This window comes from Eptatretus burgeri, chromosome 9 (assembly GCF_056783735.1).
Source record: "Eptatretus burgeri isolate ZD-2024b chromosome 9, Ebu_testis_v1, whole genome shotgun sequence".
NCBI classification, from domain to species: Eukaryota; Metazoa; Chordata; class Myxini; order Myxiniformes; family Myxinidae; genus Eptatretus; species Eptatretus burgeri.
This window is the reverse complement of record NC_140969.1, coordinates 85,450,926-85,474,161: the sequence shown is the minus strand read 5'-3', so window position 1 is coordinate 85,474,161 and position 23,236 is coordinate 85,450,926. Positions and strand designations below refer to the sequence as shown.

Below are 23,236 nucleotides of genomic sequence, written 5' to 3'. Positions count from 1 at the left end.
CTCATATTGCTGACCTCAGAAGGATGACAGGTTGAGTGAACTCACCTGGTGTTGGTTAACATTTAAACAAGGGCTTGAACTCAAGACCCTAAGATCTTTAACCAGCCACCTTAACCGTTAAGCCAACACCAGGCCAGAGCAACAACAGAGTAGGGGTGAGCAGTGATTGTGGATTTGGGGAGTTTCATGAAAAAGGTGTTGAGAGTGGACCGGCATGCACCTTGCAGAAACCTTTGCAATGATTATGTTCCAGTTTGTGCACTTTCTTCTTCTAAATAATCTCCAAAGACTAAAAAAAAAAATGCAGACCTCAATGGTCTACGTCATCAAAACACACTATGGGATCTTGAACCTGCACAACATAAATATAGACCTGCAGGCATGCTCTGCCATACGGCGCCCCCTGCTGGCACTGGTCAGGATCAGCAATTGATCGTCATTTGAGCCGTTCGATTGTTTTGCAGGAGACCAGTTATCAGCTGAATGCGACCATTTGAGATATGCAGCCACACAGAACAAAAATAAAATGCACAATAAATACATTTATTACGTACGCACGTGAGTGGGAGGAAATTCCAAATGATACAAGGAAAAGAAAGGCGAGGAGTATGATTGATCAGGATGAAGGGAGAGAGAGAGAGAGCAAGGGGTGGGGAGAGAAGGGAGGGAGGTTTGCGAGAAGATGAGTCGAAGAAAGGGGATTTTTACGCAGGCTCAGAGGAACCTCCGCGGTACCTGCATACGTCATAAATAAACGGATCAAAATAAAATAATTTAATGCAACAAACTTTTGCTCACTCAATCTCTCAACTCTCCTCTCAAAACCCGTTTCCCAGCCCTCGTCCGGTTTCACGATTGCTTTTAATCAAGTTCAACAAACGAAACGCGAAATGCTCGCCATTGTGGCCGTGACGGACACCGTAGGGCCTTCCTTCAGAAAGACACAGCGCCGCTTGTCCGCTCGTACTCCGAGCCGCTGTGATGGACGCGATGTGTAACTGCAAATAGCCAGAGCAAAATGGGTGACAACAGGAACACCATGGAATCATTACGACTTCAGTTCCCGGCGCTTCCCGCTGGCAAGGCCGAGGATATCGGGGTACGCGCTCGACTAGTCTCGGCAGGGCCGCCGTTGCGCGTCGTTCCCATGTCTGTCTAGTCGACACGCGCCTTGAGTTGTGTGTGTTTGAAACGTTCGGTTGAAGATGTTTTGAGAGATTCTTGGTGAAATTGGACGCTTGGTCCGACCAGGTGGTGCTGATTTGTTTTTAATTCCTGTGTTATTTTCAGGAATGGACGTACACGATGCGCAGGGAAATGCAAGTAAGGGAAATGGATGTGATCGTTTGTCTCGTTCTCATTGACTTCGAGCGTCATTGTGCTCGACTTGTTTATCGGTGATTTCCGGGTACACGTACACACACACACACACACACACACACACACACACACACACACACACACACACACACACACACACACACACACACACACACACACACACACACCATTTATTCGATTACACACACACACACACACACACACCATTTATTCGATTACACACACACACACACACACACACACACACACACACCATTTATTCGATTACACACACACACACACACACACCATTTATTCGATTACACACACACACACACACACACCATTTATTCGATTACACACACACACACCATTTATTCGATTACACACACACACACACACACACACACACACACACACACACACACACACCATTTATTCGATTACACACACACACACACACACACACACACACACACACACACACCATTTATTCGATTACACACACACACACACACACACACACACACACACACACACACACACCTCATTTATTCGATTACACACACACACACACCTCATTTATTCGATTACACACACACACACACACCTCATCTATTCGATTACACACACACCTCATTTATTCGATTACACACACACCTCATTTATTCGATTACACACACACCTCATCTCTTCGATTACACACACACCTCATTTATTCGATTACACACACACCTCATTTATTCGATTACACACACACACACCTCATTTATTCGATTACACACACACACACCTCATTTATTCGATTACACACACACACACACCCTCATTTATTCGATTACACACACACACACCTCATTTATTCGATTACACACACACACCTCATTTATTCGATTACACACACACACCTCATTTATTCGATTACACACACACACACACCTCATTTATTCGATTACACACACACACACACACCTCATTTATTCGATTACACACACACCTCATTTATTCGATTACACACACACACACCTCAACTCTTCGATTACACACACACACCTCAACTCTTCGATTACACACACACACACCTCAACTCTTCGATTACACACACCTCAACTCTTCGATTACACACACCTCAACTCTTCGATTACACACACACCTCATTTATTCGATGACACACACACCTCATTTATTCGATGACACACACACCTCATTTATTCGATGACACACACACCTCATTTATTCGATGACACACACACCTCATTTATTCGATTACACACACACCTCATTTATTCGATAACACGCACACTCCTCATCTCTTCTATTACACGCACACTCCTCATCTCTTCGATTACACGCACACCGCTTGTCGATTTGAATCAATAAACACCGCTTGTCGATTTGAATCAATAAACACCACTTGTCGATTTGAATCAATAAACACCACTTGTCGATTTGAATCAATAAACACCACTTGTCGATTTGAATCAATAAACACCACTTGTCGATTTGAATCAATAAACACCACTTGTCGATTTGAATCAATAAACACCACTTGTCGATTTGAATCAATAAACACCACTTGTCGATTTGAATCAATAAACACCTCATGTCAATTTGAATCAATAAACAGCACATGTCGATTTGAATCAATAAACAGCACATGTCGATTTGAATCCATAAACACCACTTGTCGATTTGAATCAATAAACACCTCATGTCGATTTGAATCCATAAACACCACTTGTCGATTTGAATCAATAAACACCTCATGTCGATTTGAATCGATAAACACCACTTGTCGATTTGAATCAATAAACACCACTTGTCGATTTGAATCAATAAACACCACTTGTCGATTTCAATCAATAAACACCACTTTTCGATTTCTATCAATAAACACCACTTTTCGATTTGAATCAATAAACACCTCATGTCGATTTGAATCCATAAACACCACTTGTCGATTTGAATCAATAAACACCTCATGTCAATTTGAATCAATAAACACCACTTGTCGATTTGAATCAATAAACACCACTTGTCGATTTGAATCAATAAACACCACTTGTCGATTTGAATCAATAAACACCACTTGTCGATTTGAATCAATAAACACCACTTGTCGATTTGAATCAATAAACACCACTTGTCGATTTGAATCAATAAACACCACTTGTCGATTTGAATCAATAAACACCACTTGTCGATTTGAATCAATAAACACCACTTGTCGATTTGAATCAATAAACACCACTTGTCGATTTGAATCAATAAACACCACTTGTCGATTTGAATCAATAAACACCACTTGTCGATTTGAATCAATAAACACCACTTGTCGATTTGAATCAATAAACACCACTTGTCGATTTGAATCAATAAACACCACTTGTCGATTTGAATCAATAAACACCTCATGTCGATTTGAATCAATAAACACCTCATGTCAATTTGAATCAATAAACAGCACATGTCGATTTGAATCCATAAACACCACTTGTCGATTTGAATCAATAAACAGCACATGTCGATTTGAATCCATAAACACCACTTGTCGATTTGAATCAATAAACACCTCATGTCGATTTGAATCCATAAACACCACTTGTCGATTTGAATCAATAAACACCTCATGTCGATTTGAATCAATAAACACCACTTGTCGATTTGAATCAATAAACACCACTTGTCGATTTGAATCAATAAACACCACTTGTCGATTTCAATCAATAAACACCACTTTTCGATTTCAATCAATAAACACCTCATGTCGATTTGAATCCATAAACACCACTTGTCGATTTGAATCAATAAACACCTCATGTCAATTTGAATCAACAAACACCACTTGTCGATTTGAATCAATAAACACCACTTGTAGATTTGAATCAATAAACACCACTTTTCGATTTCAATCAATAAACACCACTTGTCGATTTGAATCAATAAACACCACTTTTCGATTTCAATCAATAAACACCACTTGTCGATTTGAATCAATAAACACCACTTGTCGATTTCAATCAATAAACACCACTTGTCGATTTCAATCAATAAACACCACTTTTTGATTTCAATCAATAAACACCACTTGTCGATTTGAATCAATAAACACCACTTGTCGATTTCAATCAATAAACACCACTTGTCGATTTCAATCAATAAACACCACTTGTCGATTTCAATCAATAAACACCACTTGTCGATTTCAATCAATAAACACCACTTGTCGATTTGAATCAATAAACACCTCGTGTCGATTTGAATCAATAAACACCACTTGTCGATTTGAATCAATAAACACCACTTGTCGATTTGAATCAATAAACACCACTTGTCGATTTGAATCAATAAACACCACTTGTCGATTTGAATCAAGAAACACCACTTGTCGATTTGAATCAATAAACACCACTTGTCGATTTGAATCAAGAAACACCACTTGTCGATTTGAATCAATAAACACCACTTGTCGATTTGAATCAATAAACACCACTTGTCGATTTGAATCAATAAACACCACTTGTCGATTTGAATCAATAAACACCACTTGTCGATTTGAATCAATAAACACCACTTGTCGATTTGAATCAATAAACACCACTTGTCGATTTGAATCAATAAACACCACTTGTCGATTTGAATCAATAAACACCACTTGTCGATTTGAATCAATAAACACCACTTGTCGATTTGAATCAATAAACACCACTTGTCGATTTGAATCAATAAACACCACTTGTCGATTTGAATCAATAAACACCACTTGTCGATTTGAATCAATAAACACCACTTGTCGATTTGAATCAATAAACACCTCATGTCGATTTGAATCAATAAACACCACTTGTCGATTTGATTCAATAAACACCACTTGTCGATTTGAATCAATAAACACCACTTGTCGATTTGAATCAAGAAACACCACTTGTCGATTTGAATCAATAAACACCACTTGTCGATTTGAATCAATAAACACCACTTGTCGATTTGAATCAATAAACACCACTTGTCGATTTGAATCAATAAACACCTCATGTCGATTTGAATCAATAAACACCACTTGTCGATTTGAATCAATAAACACCACTTGTCAATTTGAATCAATAAACACCTCATGTCGATTTGAATCCATAAACACCACTTGTCGATTTGAATCAATAAACACCTCATGTCAATTTGAATCAATAAACACCACTTGTCGATTTGAATCAATAAACACCACTTGTCGATTTGAATCAATAAACACCACTTGTCGATTTGAATCAATAAACACCACATGTCGATTTGAATCAATAAACACCACTTGTCGATTTGAATCAATAAACACCACTTGTCAATTTGAATCAATAAACACCTCATGTCGATTTGAATCCATAAACACCACTTGTCGATTTGAATCAATAAACACCTCATGTCAATTTGAATCAATAAACACCACTTGTCGATTTGAATCAATAAACACCACTTGTCGATTTGAATCAATAAACACCACTTGTCGATTTGAATCAATAAACACCACTTGTCGATTTGAATCAAGAAACACCACTTGTCGATTTGAATCAATAAACACCACTTGTCGATTTGAATCAATAAACACCACTTGTCGATTTGAATCAATAAACACCACTTGTCGATTTGAATCAAGAAACACCACTTGTCGATTTGAATCAATAAACACCTCATGTCGATTTGAATCAATAAACACCACTTGTCGATTTGAATCAATAAACACCTCATGTCGATTTGAATCAATAAACACCACTTGTCGATTTGAATCAATAAACACCACTTGTCAATTTGAATCAATAAACACCTCATGTCGATTTGAATCCATAAACACCACTTGTCGATTTGAATCAATAAACACCTCATGTCAATTTGAATCAATAAACACCACTTGTCGATTTGAATCAATAAACACCACTTGTCGATTTGAATCAATAAACACCACTTGTCGATTTGAATCAATAAACACCACATGTCGATTTGAATCAATAAACACCACTTGTCGATTTGAATCAATAAACACCACTTGTCAATTTGAATCAATAAACACCTCATGTCGATTTGAATCCATAAACACCACTTGTCGATTTGAATCAATAAACACCTCATGTCAATTTGAATCAATAAACACCACTTGTCGATTTGAATCAATAAACACCACTTGTCGATTTGAATCAATAAACACCACTTGTCGATTTGAATCAATAAACACCACATGTCAATTTGAATCAATAAACACCACTTGTCGATTTGAATCAATAAACACCACTTGTCGATTTGAATCAATAAACACCACTTGTCGATTTGAATCAATAAACACCACTTGTCGATTTGAATCAATAAACACCACTTGTCGATTTGAATCAATAAACACCACTTGTCGATTTGAATCAATAAACACCACTTGTCGATTTGAATCAACAAACACCTCATGTCGATTTGAATCCATAAACACCACTTGTCGATTTGAATCAATAAACACCTCATGTCGATTTGAATCAATAAACACCACTTGTCGATTTGAATCAATAAACACCACTTGTCGATTTGAATCAATAAACACCACTTGTCGATTTGAATCAATAAACACCACTTGTCGATTTGAATCAATAAACACCACTTGTCGATTTCAATCAATAAACACCACTTTTCGATTTCAATCAATAAACACCACTTTTCAATTTGAATCAATAAACACCTCATGTCGATTTGAATCCATAAACACCACTTGTCGATTTGAATCAATAAACACCTCGTGTCAATTTGAATCAATAAACACCACTTGTCGATTTGAATCAATAAACACCACTTGTCGATTTGAATCAATAAACAGCACATGTCGATTTGAATCCATAAACACCACTTGTCGATTTGAATCAATAAACACCTCATGTCGATTTGAATCCATAAACACCACTTGTCGATTTGAATCAATAAACACCTCATGTCAATTTGAATCAATAAACACCACTTGTCGATTTGAATCAATAAACACCACTTGTCGATTTGAATCAATAAACACCACTTTTCGATTTCAATCAATAAACACCACTTTTCGATTTCAATCAATAAACACCACTTGTCGATTTCAATCAATAAACACCACTTGTCGATTTCAATCAATAAACACCACTTGTCGATTTCAATCAATAAACACCACTTTTCGATTTCAATCAATAAACACCACTTGTCGATTTGAATCAATAAACACCACTTGTCGATTTCAATCAATAAACACCACTTGTCGATTTCAATCAATAAACACCACTTGTCGATTTCAATCAATAAACACCACTTGTCGATTTCAATCAATAAACACCACTTGTCGATTTGAATCAATAAACACCTCGTGTCGATTTGAATCAATAAACACCACTTGTCGATTTGAATCAATAAACACCACTTGTCGATTTGAATCAATAAACACCACTTGTCGATTTGAATCAATAAACACCACTTGTCAATTTGAATCAATAAACACCACTTGTCGATTTGAATCAATAAACACCACTTGTCGATTTGAATCAATAAACACCACATGTCGATTTGAATCAATAAACACCACTTGTCGATTTGAATCAATAAACACCACTTGTCGATTTGAATCAATAAACACCTCATGTCGATTTGAATCAATAAACACCACATGTCGATTTGAATCAATAAACACCTCGTCTCGATTTGAATCAATAAACACCTCGTGTCGATTTGAATCAATAAACACCGCATGTCAATTTGAATCAATAAACACCACTTGTCGATTTGAATCAATAAACACCACTTGTCGATTTGAATCAAGAAACACCACTTGTCGATTTGAATCAATAAACACCACTTGTCGATTTGAATCAATAAACACCACTTGTCGATTTGAATCAAGAAACACCACTTGTCGATTTGAATCAATAAACACCACTTGTCGATTTGAATCAATAAACACCACTTGTCGATTTGAATCAATAAACACCACTTGTCGATTTGAATCAATAAACACCTCATGTCGATTTGAATCAATAAACACCACTTGTCGATTTGAATCAATAAACACCACTTGTCGATTTGAATCAATAAACACCACTTGTCGATTTGAATCAATAAACACCACTTGTCAATTTGAATCAATAAACACCTCATGTCGATTTGAATCAATAAACACCACTTGTCGATTTGAATCAATAAACACCACTTGTCGATTTGAATCAATAAACACCACTTGTCGATTTGAATCAAGAAACACCACTTGTCGATTTGAATCAATAAACACCACTTGTCGATTTGAATCAATAAACACCACTTGTCGATTTGAATCAATAAACACCACTTGTCGATTTGAATCAATAAACACCACTTGTCGATTTGAATCAATAAACACCACTTGTCGATTTGAATCAATAAACACCACTTGTCGATTTGAATCAATAAACACCACTTGTCGATTTGAATCAATAAACACCACTTGTCGATTTGAATCAATAAACACCACATGTCGATTTGAATCAATAAACACCACTTGTCGATTTGAATCAATAAACACCACTTGTCGATTTGAATCCAGAAACGCCACATGTCGATTTGAATCAATAAACACCACTTGTCGATTTGAATCAATAAACACCACTTGTCGATTTCAATCAATAAACACCACTTGTCGATTTCAATCAATAAACACCACTTGTCGATTTCAATCAATAAACACCACTTGTCGATTTGAATCAATAAACACCACATGTCGATTTGAATCAATAAACACCACTTGTCAATTTGAATCAATAAACACCACTTGTCGATTTGAATCAATAAACACCACTTGTCGATTTGAATCCAGAAACGCCACATGTCGATTTGAATCAATAAACACCACTTGTCAATTTGAATCAATAAACACCACTTGTCAATTTGAATCAATAAACACCACTTGTCGATTTGAATCCAGAAACGCCACATGTCGATTTGAATCAATAAACACCACTTGTCAATTTGAATCAATAAACACCACTTGTCAATTTGAATCAATAAACACCACTTGTCGATTTGAATCAATAAACACCACTTGTCAATTTGAATCAATAAACACCACTTGTCAATTTGAATCAATAAACACCACTTGTCGATTTGAATCCATAAACACCACTTGTCGATTTGAATCAATAAACACCACTTGTCGATTTGAATCAATAAACACCACTTGTCAATTTGAATCAATAAACACCACTTGTCGATTTGAATCAATAAACACCACTTGTCAATTTGAATCAATAAACACCACTTGTCGATTTGAATCCAGAAACGCCACATGACATGTAAAACACCATAAATACCATGAACAAAGAAAACAAGCCTTGTTGTTGTCCAGAACAAAAAGTACCCAGCGATTTTGGTATATTTTAGGCACAAATATAGAAAATGACCAGATACCACGATCTCAAAAATGAGATCAAGAGATCTTGAACGCTGAAGAATGGCAAAATTGTACTGTTGATAATTAATTGGAGCAACAGGAATAATAAAGAAGAACCTCACTGAAATTTTGAAAACAATTCCCAGGAATATTACTACAAACAATCTACAATTGTAGGCAATCCATGGTTCGGTGATGATCCTGAAAAGAGACCTCGGAACAAAACTCTGGGAACAACAAAGTTGAACAGCTTGGTCCATGAGCTGCGATCCCTTACCGAAGTGGAGGTGAATACTTTTTTTTTGTATACAATGTCGAGGCTCATATGAGAGCTACCGCACAGAACTTACAGCAAGGGGAGCAGGAGACGAGGGGTGGGAGAGGGAAGGAAAAAAAGTGTGGAACAGAGACATGAGGAGATCTGTGGAAGGAAGAGGGATGGGGTGGGGTACATCGGGTAAACTGCATGGACACTGCAGGGACTTTCAGGAAGGAAAGCAAGGAATTTGAAGGGTGTGGGTTTGGGGTGGATTAGCGGGTGTAGAAAAAAAATGGATGTTTTGGATGGGGGAAGATGAGAGATGGTGGTGAACAGTTATTTTGAAGGCCTGGAGGGAAGAATGGGATTGAAGAGAGTGTAGGAGTTTGTTCCAAAGTTGGAAAAAAACAGGAATGAAAGAGTGAAGGTGAGCAGTGATTCTTGATTTTGGTAGGTTTACCAGAAGAGGGTTGCTGGTGGACCTTGAGCACTCTGTGGAAATATGGTGTGGGACATATCTCAGACAGAGCAGGGGGGGGCGAGGCCGGAGAGTGGACAGTATAGACAGAAACACCACCGACCTGCCTGTGGTAAGCGAGTGAGAGACCCAAAAACCCAGCCTCATCACGGGAGGTACCAATGATCCTAAATGCCTTGGTTTCCACAGCATGAAGCTGAGAAAGGTGAGAGGTGGGAGCAGCAGCCCAGAGGGGAGAGCAGTACTCCATCAGGCTGCGGACCAAAGCTTTGTATGTGCTCAGGAGCTCAGATGTGCCAAGGAAGGACTTTGCACGATGGAGGATGCCCAATCGACGACTGGCTTTGGAGGCCAGCTTGGAAATGTGGCTTTCACAGGAGAGATCATGGCAGATAGTGAGACCAAGAAGCTTGAATGAAAGGACTTCTTCAAGAGGATTCTTGAGGAAAGAGATAGGGGGGTTTCCAGATGGTACTTTGGGAGAGACATTGTGAGAGTGTGAGATTTGTCAGGATTGAAAGGCATGTTCCATGTGTTGGACCAGTTGGTGATTTTATCCAGATCTGCAGTGAGCGAAGAGGACTTTGAGTCCTGAGAGGACTTCGTTCCACCTCCTCAAACCAGCAAATGGAGATAACAACCAGTGACACACACACACACACACACACACACACACACACACACACACACACACACACACACACACACACACACACACACACACACACACGTGATTGCAAAGCCCCGTCTTCCGCTACACGGGGGACGGCTCGTTAAATGTGATGTCGGTTCACCTTTGGTGATCTCTGGGTGCCCTGAGATCACCAATGTTTGTTCTTTAAACAGAGCCAGAGTCTTGCACACCACTTCTGCCGAAACATCGTCACACTGCATCGTGTCGTGTGGAGTAGTCTTCACGATTTAAGACTTTGATTTCTGTGCAGTTGTAATGTAATATTTCCTTTCCAGGATCCATGGTATTCACTACACATTCACCACACGACAACTTTATCACTGCCTATGCTTGATAGTCCTTCTGTGGGTGTGTAACTTTATGATCGCTTGCATGACAACCAGTCACAGTGTACTCTATCAACACTTGAATGTACTATGGAGCATTTCCTCTTCACACATGATATGTGATTCTGTCATTTGTGATTTGCATTTTATACCAAATTTTAATTATTTGCATAATTTAACAATTGTGTGTGTGTGTGTGTGTGTGTGTGTGTGTGTGTGTGTGTGTGTGTGTGTGTGTGTGTGTGTGTGTGTGTGTGTGTGTGTGTGTGTGTGTACATATCAGCGTTAAATGGAAAACAAACTGGCTCAGCACGTTGGCCCTAAGGCGAAGGCTCATGGTCATACAAAAACAGATTCATCCTTGCCCATAGGGTCCAGAATGCATGGTGAAACCTTAAACGATGGTGACCACTCGTCGAATAAGCCCACATTGCATAATAAAAAATAAGTTAATCAAACATTGAAACAGAACTATGGACGTGCACCACGGCCCCATGGCTAACGACACACTCCAACAAAGCTTGTCAAACTGATATACACAAGCACTTTGGCCTGCAGGCCAAATCCTATCGTCAAACAAGCACATACATACCTTACAGCCCACAGGGACAGAATGCATGAAGATATAAATTAATATGTCTGCCCATGAGGAAGTACAGTATATACCTCAAGCATCTCTTAACTGCAATAGTGACCTAAACACAGTGGATGTGTGGCAGGTATCCCTATTTATCCATAACCCTCCAACAAGTGCTGGTGTGGCACAGGGGTTTATGGTCACCATTCCACTTAAGGGGTGCTGGAGGTATGTATGTAAATGTATATGTATTTATATTTTATGCAATACTTGTTAAGATGTTCTACAATCGCATTTGTGCCTCAAGATTAACTTGAATAGCTGAGTTTACAATTTTTTTTTTTTTTGGTGATTTGTAAATCCAATTTATATTTTTATTCTGTTTAATTCCTGCAGGAGATTGTTCCTGGCGTGTACCTTGGCCCATATTCTGCAGCAATGAAGAGTAAGGTATGGTTCAAGTTTGAACACCTTTATTAGTAGCACATTGTTTGGTTCGTTTTGGTACTTTTTACCTGTGTGATGAGCCTGAAGGTGGATATTGAGCTTTCATGCTTCATGTGCACTGAAATGTGGCTTGACCTGTTGGACAAATCAGCATTGTAAATGATGGACAAATCAATGCAAATACTGTATATGGCAGGTTGTGAGCTGGATCGAAAACTCTTGAGCGTTTTAGATAATTTGGTCAAAAAGATGTTTCGCCAAATCCTAATTTGTTTCTTGCAAACAAGAATTAAAACATTTTGTTACGTTGGGGGAGGGGGGGGAATCTGTGGCTGGATTGGGATAATTATAGCATGATGGACTGTTAGAACAGGGAATATTGTTAGAGTAAATCGTATTGTAAAATTTGGACTGAGGAGGCAGTGAGTGTTCACTTTAAGACGGTGTAAAATAAGTTTGTTGTGTAAAACCTATTGTTTTTGAACAAGACCGGGTGAAGACTTGGGCATAAAGGCACAACTGAAAAGTGCATTGCGCTTTAGGAGGAATCGGCAGTGACTGTTTGGCTGGTGCACCGCAAGCCATGGCGGCAAGATCGGTTGCAGAGCCTTGGAGAAGGGAGTGTAAGACTTTTTAGCAGCGTCTCGCGTAGCGAACACTGCACTAAGAGAGCTCGGCGCTGTTGTTGTTGTTGTTCTTCTTCTTCTTGTGAAGACAAAACCTTTATATTAGGACTCGGCTCTTTTATATACAGGATCCGGATCTCCTTAAATACTAAGCACCTGTACACATCCTCGCATTGAGGATGCCTTTTGAGAGCGTCTATCATGAACTTTTAAATATATTCACACATTTGCTTTAAAGTTTCGAAAAGTTTACGTTACTATTTAAACATTATTAAATTTAATGTGTTGTAATTTCGTAAATACACGATTTATTTCGTAAATACACTTTATTTCGTAAATACGTAAATACACTATGACGGGTATCGCTATTGGCTTAATCAAGGCACGTGACGAAATATCGGAAGTTGTTGTTGTTGTTGTTGTTTGTTTGTTTTTAGCCGACAAAACCTTTAGGACGCTGCTCTTGGACACATTCTAGGGCATAGCCAGGCTGAGGCAGACGAGGCGGTTGCCTCGTCGCTCATTTCCTGAAATATGATCTAGCCTGAGCCCTCTGGCCATCTGCGCTCCCTGGGGAGTAAACTATCAAAGCTACCCAGCAGTGCTCTGAATACTCTTATCTCCACTCCTATCACAATACCTAAATAGGACAATACCCCCCCCCCCCGACAGTGACTGAACAACCCTCCTCCCAGTACACTGATCTCATGAGGACACCTTGCGCATCCTCAAGGCTTGGGATACCAGTCTGCACAGAAGAGTGGCACTAGCCTTCAACCATCATAAGGATGATGAGGAACATTGTGATTGAATGATGAGAGAACATGTGGGGTCAGGCGTGGTAAGGGTGTGGGGTGGGTTTACCATGGGGGCTAAAATGTTTTGACACAAACAAAATTTACTGTTTGACTGTATGGATATATATATATATATATATATATATATATATATATATATTTTTTTTTTTTTTTTTTCATGATTAATGTGGTTGAAATGAACATTAATATTTTTAAATTTTGAGCATTGAAATTAGCCAAGAATAGGTTTCTGGGCATCAAAAATGCATTGTCTTCTGGGGGCCGCTCAAGGCCCCCAGACCCCTCTGGCTTGTAATGGCTTCGCGCCGTTGGCGCTCGCAACGCTGCGCTACACGCACCGTCACATCAACCAAGTTCATCTCTTTTCGCCTCATCGCTTTTGGACCTCTGACTACACCCTTGACATTTGTCCTTGTTTTAATTGGGACCATCCCGTGGGATGGAACGGCCCAGAAGGTGGCACGCCCACCAAAGTGGATGGCCAATGAGTGAGATGCATCACCCAAAAAGGCGTATCATAGTTTATGAGGCTGTAACCATACCTGAGCGCAGCAGTTCTGGTTTTGCAGTTGTCGTTGGAAATTTTGGAGTTGCAGCTTGGAGTTAGAATCCCAGTTTTGTGTTGTAAATTTGGAATGAGAGTTGCAGTTGGGATAGGACCTTGGCAGAGGCAGCATCCCTCTCCTCATCGCCATAGCTCTCCTCATCGCCATCCTCCCGCCCTGTGCCGCACCAGCATGTACGGATCCACAACCAGCTCGTGCCTTGCCTCAAGCCCTTGCTCATTCCCCATTGTTGTGCGAGTCCCAGTATTTATTTTTGGTGCCATAGTTGGGTTAGGCTTTAAGCGTTATTTATTTTCTCTGTATATAAATGCATGTGCCTCCCTACTTTGTCCTTTGAGCGCCGAGTCTGCCCTGTATATTTAATATTTGCATTTCGTCTTTCCCCTCAAATATACCTCTAATAAACATTTTAATTGTTAAAAAGAAACATTTTCCTGTTTTCCGACCTCCCCATGTGAACACTGCCAGTTTTAGATACTAGTACATGCCCGTACATGCGTGGCCGTACGTGCGTGCCCGTACGTGCGTGGCCGTACGTGGAAAAAAAAAACCTTTCAAACTGCGAGCCAGAAACAACAACCACACAGGCCGTTCCTTCGCTCTCATGTGCCCGTACATGCGTGCCCGTACGTGCAACCCCCCCCCCCAAAAAAAAACTTTCAAACAACCACACAGGCCATTCCTTCGCTCTCAAACGACGACTGGATTGGGGCATTGTGTTTATCTATAAATGCGCATAAGAAATCGAGAAATTATTAGAATACATTAAGTCATCACTATCCGGAACTGGTGCGTGCCTGTACGGAATGTTCACATACATTCCACAAATTATCGCTTGCATTGAAGTAACAACTGCTGTGATACTTACACAGAGTTAATTAAAATCAAGTTTACCTCCCTGTCTTTGCTTGCCATAACATTCGCTGCCATTGACCATTGCCACTCCTACGCCACGGGAACTAAGGCACCGATCCCCATCGCAACCGGCACGGCATGTGACATCATCGTCGGCCGGCCGCACACCGGCCTACGCAGCCACGCCTACGCAGCAACGTGTCCTTTCATTGGTTGGTAAATAAATGGCCATAACTTGGGAACCACTTGTCCGATTAATATCAAACCTTGAAAAGGCACATACTCAGGTCCCCAGCAATATACCTGGCATGTTCGATCGGACTAGTGGTTGTCGAGAAACAGCGGTCACACACACACACACACACACACACACACACACACACACACACACACACACACACACACACACACACACACACTGCTGGAATTATAGATCGATGTTGTGTGAACCTTGGGAAATTCCAGTAACGTTAAACGCAGTTTAACCACCGTTCCAGGATCCGCGGATGGTCCTAGACTATCCGGCTCAGAGTGGTCTGTGTTAACTGACCCCTCTGACATGACGATACATAAGGAATACATGTTTATTAAGAAAAGCAACAAAGAAATGTCAAAGGAAAATAGTAATAAGCAGATTGGAATATGCCAAAACAACCATAAACAGTACAATTCCAATCCCTAAACGTAAGCAGTTGTTGGGATCCCTTTACTCACCACATCATTCTCTATGGTCTCAAAACACCATATGTACAGGGTGTTTCAAAAAGATTGATACAACTTTGACTTCCTACCATTTCTTTGTTTTTTTTACCTCTCCTGTTTTTCTTTTCAGGGTTTGGTGGTGTTATCATGGTATTTGTTCCCTGGGATTTCTCGCTCCGTAGCTCAACTATGCTATTGACAGTGAAGCATAAGACAAAAGTGGTGGGTCTGACTAAATAATATGTAGACACCAGCCAGAAAATGTTGTTGTGGTTGTTGATGGCACCGTTCAAGTGGAAATGGGCTTCATCACTGAACCAGATCAGGTTGATCCAGCTTGGGTACCGCTCCATCCTGTCACTGAGCCAATTGCACATATCAAATCTCCTTCTCCTGTCATCTTGACTCAGGTTATGCCTAATGGAGATGATGTATGGGAAAAGCTTCCGTTCCTCAGTGAGGATACGCCAGACTGATGTTGGTTTGATGCCTAGCTCCCGGGAGTGCCGGCGGTGGGACGTCTTGGGACTGTGCACTGCAGAATCCCGCACGGTATTGATGTTGGCTTGGTTATTGGTTACTGATGCTGGCCTGCCACTGTTGCCCTTGCTCTGGTTGTGCACTGTACCCTTGTGCTCAAAATGTTTCACAATATGTTGAAAATGGCACAATTTATGGGTCCATCACGTGTTCTGTGGTCGTATTTCCTGGCAGAACCTCCGGCGGGTGTCTACATATGATTTAGTCAGAGCCACCACTTTTGTCTTCTGCTTCACTGTCAATGGCATATTTGAGCTACGGAGCTGGAAACTCCAGGAAACAAATACCACAATAACACCACCAAACCCTGAAAAAGAAAATGGTTTTGGTCAAAAAACAAAGAAATGGCAGAAAGTCAAAGTTGTATCAATCTTTTTGAAACACCCTGGAGTATTGGGTGTGCTGTCATTTTTGCCATACTCGACGTAAAGCCACTTGTACTTCTCCAGCCGTCTTCCTATCAGTTCTCCTTTGTTAGCTCACCGGGAACTACGTTCCAGGTGAGTTTATGGGATGGCGCGTCACCCGTCCGTCCACAAATACTTGAAACTTCTTCTCTGACCACACATGCGATTTTGATGAAACTTCACCACAACATTCATCACCCTGTATGTACCAGTTTGTTCATGGCATTAAAAAATCTGGTCCGAAGGGGGTCTACGGGGGGTTGCCCCCCAAAATAGGTATTTGCTTTCTTCTCTGAAACCACACACACAATTTCAATGAAACATGACCACAACCTTTATCACCCATGATCTACCAAAGTTTGTTCACGGTATAAAAAAAAAAATCCATAGGTATTTACCTTCTTCTCCGTAATATATTTTGTGATCCATGCCTACCAGTGCTTCCTTTGTTATCTTATTCAGCTGCTACGAGGTGAGCATCCAGGGGTATTGCCCCTATGTTTTTTGTATGAAGCTTTCCACTTCTTTCTTTTTTACACTCTATTCTCCCACCTCAGTCTCCTGTAGATCTTTACAATTTGATGCATTCCTTATTAACCCTTTTGTGCCTGGTCGTAGCATTGTAGGATTGCAACAGTAGTATTGCATCATCATCCCAGAATATATATATATTTATATATATATATATATATATATATATATATATATATATATATATATATATATATATATATATATATATATATATATATATACGGTGTAGGAACCTTCTCGTCTTGGAAAATGAAGCTTGGACATCTCTGTGATCAGACACATTAGGCGTTCGTTTTCTGGAATGAGAATTAATGGGTGACCATTTTCTTTAGGTGTACTATATGGAGGACACCAGGAACAAAAGGACTCCATGACATTTGATGCTAAAAATCAGGTTACACTATTACAATAGTTTCTCTGAATGTGTGGGGGAAATGACCTCAAACACACGGAATGCTCGTGCTTCCGGGTTCATGGTATAGATGTGCTAGATCAACTTCGGCCCATACTTTTAATAGGCTTGCTCTGAATTCCTATTTGGTGAATATGCAACAAAATAATTCACCAGGTTCACCTGCTGTTCATATGCAGTGGTAATGTGGTGAACTTGCAGATTTAACCCTGTATGGGATTTCAGACCATGATCCTGGAGTCAGGAGAAAATGGCTCATCATGCTGAGATGCCACGTTTAAATCTCATATTAGGTTGACAGCTAACTTTTCAGACATCTGTTTTATCCTAAAATCCCTCAAATTGTAGTTACCATGAGTTTCACCGTGAGCCAGCATTTCATTTTCAGCATTCTTAGCAGTATGTTTTATCTCTTTCCTCTGATCTACTGTTTACCTGTTTCCCTTTGACATCCTTTTTTGCTCATGTTACATGTTCACTCGATGATCTTGCCCTCCCTTCCTCATACAGTACAGTATACTCCTCCTTGCGTTTCCTTTGGCTTTTTGGTGGCTGGTGGAAGTTTCATATGATTATTTGAGATATCTCCAAATATTTTGGAGATATCTTAACTGATGCTTGCCCATCAATAATTCCTGCATTCTGCCACCATAAATAATTGATAACAAGTGATAAGGCAGCACCGCTTAGGGGCAGGCAATGGGCGCTCGGACCCTGATGCAGTACCACACACAGTTACGGTTGTTCGGTAACTGAACGCAGGATGCATAGTGTTAAAAAACACTGTGAGTAAAAGCTCAACCATGGCTGTACAGCTAGAAAAGCTCAAATTACATTAATTTTATCGATATATTCCTACCTTTATTATCCCCACGCTTTTTGGAAAAATTAGGGATATTGTAATCATGTCTGTCTGTCTGTCTGTCTGGCTGTCTGGCACGCTATCTCCTCCTAAACGGTTGTGCAGAAATCCACCTAACTTGGTAGTTATGATCACCACATGGTAAAGAAGGTGCAAGAGTAGTATCATTTTGGTCCCTGCCCCCTGGGGTGAGGTCAAAAGGTCAAACACTAAAAAATGCATTTACAGGCACATTTTCAAACATTTTCAAAAGAAACATCGCATAGCTTATGCAATCAACATTGGGGGACGCATGAAATATGTGAAGATTTTTTTGGGAATTTTATCCCCGGTTCATGCCCCAGGTGGTGTGGAGCTCGGGTCACAGGGGTCAAAACAGAAGAAAAAAAAATTAACTCAAAATTTGATATTGGGTCATTACTAGTGGAACATTTTGCCATTTTCAACTTTGCTTTTGGTGGGAAGTGTGGGGATATCCGATGGTGCGCCATCGACTTTTCTTCTTTTTTTGTATACATTGTTGAGGCTTGTGTGAGAGCTAACACACAACACACATCAAGGGGGGCATGAGACAAGAGGAGGGAAGGACAAAACAGTGGGGCACAGAGACATTAGGACATCTGTGGAAGGGAGAGGGATGGGGCGGGGAACACGGGGTATACAAGATGAACATTCCAGGGACTTTCAGGAAGGAAAGCAGAGAATTTGAAGGAGGTTGGTTTGGGGTGGATTAACGGGGGTAGAAAAGATCGAGATTTTGGATGGGGGAAGATAAGAGATTGTGGTGAACAGCTGTTTTGAAGGCCTGGAGGGAAGAGTGGGATTGAACAGAGTGAGGGAGTTTATTCCAAAGTTGGGAGAAAAAGAGGAATGAAAGAGTGAAGGTGAGCAGTGATTCATGATTTTGGTAGTTTTACCAGAAAGGGGTTGCTGGCGGACCTTGAGCGCCCTGCGGAAATATGGGTGGGGGGGGGATATGTCGCAGACAGAGCAGGGGGGGTGCGAGACCGAAGAGGAGACGGTAGACGACAGAAAGACCACCGACCTGCCTGTGTTGAGAGAGTGAGAGGCCCAAAGACTCAGCCTCACTGCGGGAGATACCAATGATCCTAAATGCCTTGGTTTCCACAGCGTGAAGCCGAGAAAGGTGAGAGGCAGGAGCACCAGCCCAGAGGGAGAGCAGTACTCCATCAGGCTGCCGACGAAAGCTTTGTATATGGTCAATAGCTCAGGTTGACCAAGGGTGGACTTTGCATGATGGAGGATTCCCAGTCGGTGACTGGCTTTGGAGGCAAGGTTGGAAATGGAGCTTTCCCTGGAAAGATCATGGCAGATAGTGAGACCCAGAAGCTTGAACGAAAGGACTTCTTCCAGAGGATTGTTGAGAAAGTATATGGGGGGAGAGGATGGGGGGAGAGGATGGGGGGAGAGGATGGGGGGTTCCAAAACGCTCCTTTCGGAGAGACATAGTGAGAGTGTGAGATTTGTCAGGATTGAAAGACATGTTCCACGTGTTGGACCAGTTTGTGATTTTACCCAGATCTGCAGGGAGCGAAGAAGCTGCTGCTTGCCGGTCTGAGGGATGACAGATGGTACGGCAGAGGGTGGAATCATCAGTAAAGAGATAAAGAGGATTTTCCAGAGAGTCGGAGAGATCATTGATGAAAACCAGAAAAAGAAAAGGGCCCAGAACGCTACCTTGAGGAACTCCAGCCTGGACAGGAAGAGGGGATGAAAGAACTCCATTTATGGCCACACGTTGGCCGCGACAGGAGAGGAAGTCTGTGAGCCATGAGTGGAGATGGCCTTGAAACCATTAGGAAGTTTGGACTTCACTCTAGTTTGTACTTAAAATGTAGTTGTTATATTTAGATGTGAGCAGTCGGTGCGTTTTTTTGGATTCTATTTGGTGGTATTGCCCAATATGTTGAAGTGATCCCGCAAAACCACATCTTCGATTCCCCAAAATGTTTACTGCCAGCGGAGTCGACAAATAGTAAATATCTACCTGCACAAGAGCAAAAATACCCACCTTGAGCATGCTTGCTGGACTTGTTTACATTACTTCAAATGGAGTAATTGCGTTGATTTGTCCATGTTCTGCTAATTTCTCCCGACCCTCAACCCCCCCCCCACCGTCTCCCTACCCTCAACCCCCCCCTCCCCGCATCCCCCCAATCCCAATCCAGCATGTGATGTATATGTACAAGTTTCTACGTGTCAAGGCTGTTGTCGAGGCAAAAAGTAAACTCCTGTCGTTTTTTCAAAACTGCGTTTTGTTCACTGTGGAAAGAAAAGCGACCTCACAAGACGGCGTCGCCGGTACCCAGAGTGTTCTAGGAAGGGCTGTTTGATGTTACAAAAAAAAAAAAAACATCTCGAGTCTGGTGTTGTCTAATGCCTCTGTCTGCATGTACGTGTGTTGTTAATGTGGCAGGTCTTCCTTGAGCCTTTGACCCTATTAAAAATATATGTATCTATTTAGGATACATCTCAGGTACTAATAATCTTGATTTGGATATTAAATGGTTATTAACTATTATGGGACAACATATGGCTTCTTCTTCCATCTCATCTTGTTTGTACTTCCTTGCATACTTGAAAGATTCGAGTAGATTTTCATGAATATTCCAGCAATGGAATTGCTTAACCTATGTGATTAATGAAAATATAATTCTGCTGACTTTTGTAATGTTTATTTTCAGCTGCATGTGCTGGAGAGCCGTGGAGTGACACATGTGGTGTGTGTCAGACAAGACATTGAAGCCAATTTTGTAAAACCAAACTTTCCTGAGCGCTTCCGGTATGCTCACTGAACTCCCTCCAACTGCACTCACCTCTTGCAACTCATCCGAGTTGCAAGATGTTTTTGTGAACGAATCGTTAATTGCAATGAAATTGTATTTCTTTCAGGTATCTAGTGTTGGATATTGCAGATAGTCCTCTGGAGAACATCATTCGCTACTTCCCTGTGGTACGTCGACACATCGTTCAAAATCTTCTTCCTGCACTGAGAGCCTCAGCTTTACTGTTAACTCTGATTATTACTTTGGGATTTATTTTCAGCGAGCAGAGGTACCTGGCATTTCCCGGTGCTGATCTAATCCTGTTGGCATTATGAATAAATCAAAATTTGTTTTTTTTTCCTATTTTTTGTGGGGTCCTAAAACACTTCCCTACACCCACTGAGGAATAGGGTCAGGGATTCATTCAATATTAATTTCACGTAGATACACAGGCTTGGGCACTATTGAGTGATTGTAAAATAAAAATCAAACTTTTTTTCTCTCTCTAAATTTTCAAAAACTTTCTTCACTGATGAACCTCTGAAAGTTTGACGAAGATCCGTTTGGCCATCTCTGACAAAAATGGTGACACGCAGACATAAACAGACAAACATCTCTCTTATCGTATCGATAATCGATGTATAATTTAGTTTCTAAAAATTTATATTGTGTTTAATATCTTCTATATATATTACTAAAACTCTCATCTTGTGTGCGTGCATGTATATGTATGTATGTATGTATGTATGTATGTATGTTCCCGAAATACAGCCAAAACGATACACAATAGCGCAAAATTTTTTGGCCCACCTTACTCACCATTCTCTTGCGGTGTGCAGTATCGAGTTTCGTTCAAATCGGGCAACGAAGAAAATTATTAAAAAAATCAATTCCCGATTCAGTCAAGTAATCTTTTATTTTGTAAAAAAATTTTTACAAACATTTAGTACAGACAAAGAACAATTTTTTTTAAGAATAAAATAAACATCGCCATTTTGATCTAATACTTCCGTGTTCATTAATAAATAAAATTGTGTTTAGAAGATTATGCACAATAATTTCTTCGACTTTCTTTTCTCCGTTTTTTTTTTTCACATTGACGCGCAATATCAAGTTTCGTTCAAATTGGACAACGAAAAAAATTATTAAAAAATCAATTCCCAATTCAGTGAAGTACTCTTCGGGATTATTTGATCAATGCAAACAACCTCAATGGTATAGTTCGCTGGAGCAATATATATATATATATATATATATATATATATATATATATATATATATATATATATATATATATATATATATATATATATGTTTATGAATTTTTTTATCAACCACTGTCACAACGGGAACTCAACAGGTTCACGGGTCGTCTAGTGTAAAATAAAATTGAAAATCAACTGTTACTGCAACTACATTTGTTTAGTTTAACAAGCAGACTTCTCCTTTTATTAGATCATCGTGCTAGCCTCTTCCCTTAGCGTTGTGCCTTTTTGCTGCCTTTTTTTAAGCTTTCATTAAAAAATTTTATTTGATTGCCTTTTAAAAAACTGCTGTGTGTACAAAATCCTTCATCTTTTTTTTTTGTCATTGAAGATGTATAATTTGATTATCAGCATGGAA

At 40.0% G+C, this 23,236-nt stretch overlaps 1 protein-coding gene across 3 annotated transcripts in view; it reads left to right on the top strand.

Annotated features, from left to right (window-relative positions):
- The first annotated feature begins 867 nt into the window (after positions 1 to 867).
- STYX (serine/threonine/tyrosine interacting protein) overlaps positions 868 to 23,236 on the top strand; it is a 49,274-nt gene continuing 26,905 nt past the window's right edge. For 2 of the 3 annotated variants that reach the window (XM_085895912.1, XM_085895913.1), the window contains exons 1-5: positions 868 to 1,099; positions 1,291 to 1,323; positions 12,455 to 12,508; positions 21,533 to 21,630; positions 21,741 to 21,801. In XM_085895912.1, the coding sequence (XP_085752038.1) occupies positions 1,019 to 1,099; positions 1,291 to 1,323; positions 12,455 to 12,508; positions 21,533 to 21,630; positions 21,741 to 21,801 (327 nt within the window). In that variant the 5' untranslated portion in view covers positions 868 to 1,018. Of the gene's footprint in view, positions 1,179 to 1,290; positions 1,324 to 12,454; positions 12,509 to 21,532; positions 21,631 to 21,740; positions 21,802 to 23,236 lie in introns of all 3 variants that reach the window. The other variant, XM_085895914.1, reaches the window with a different exon arrangement.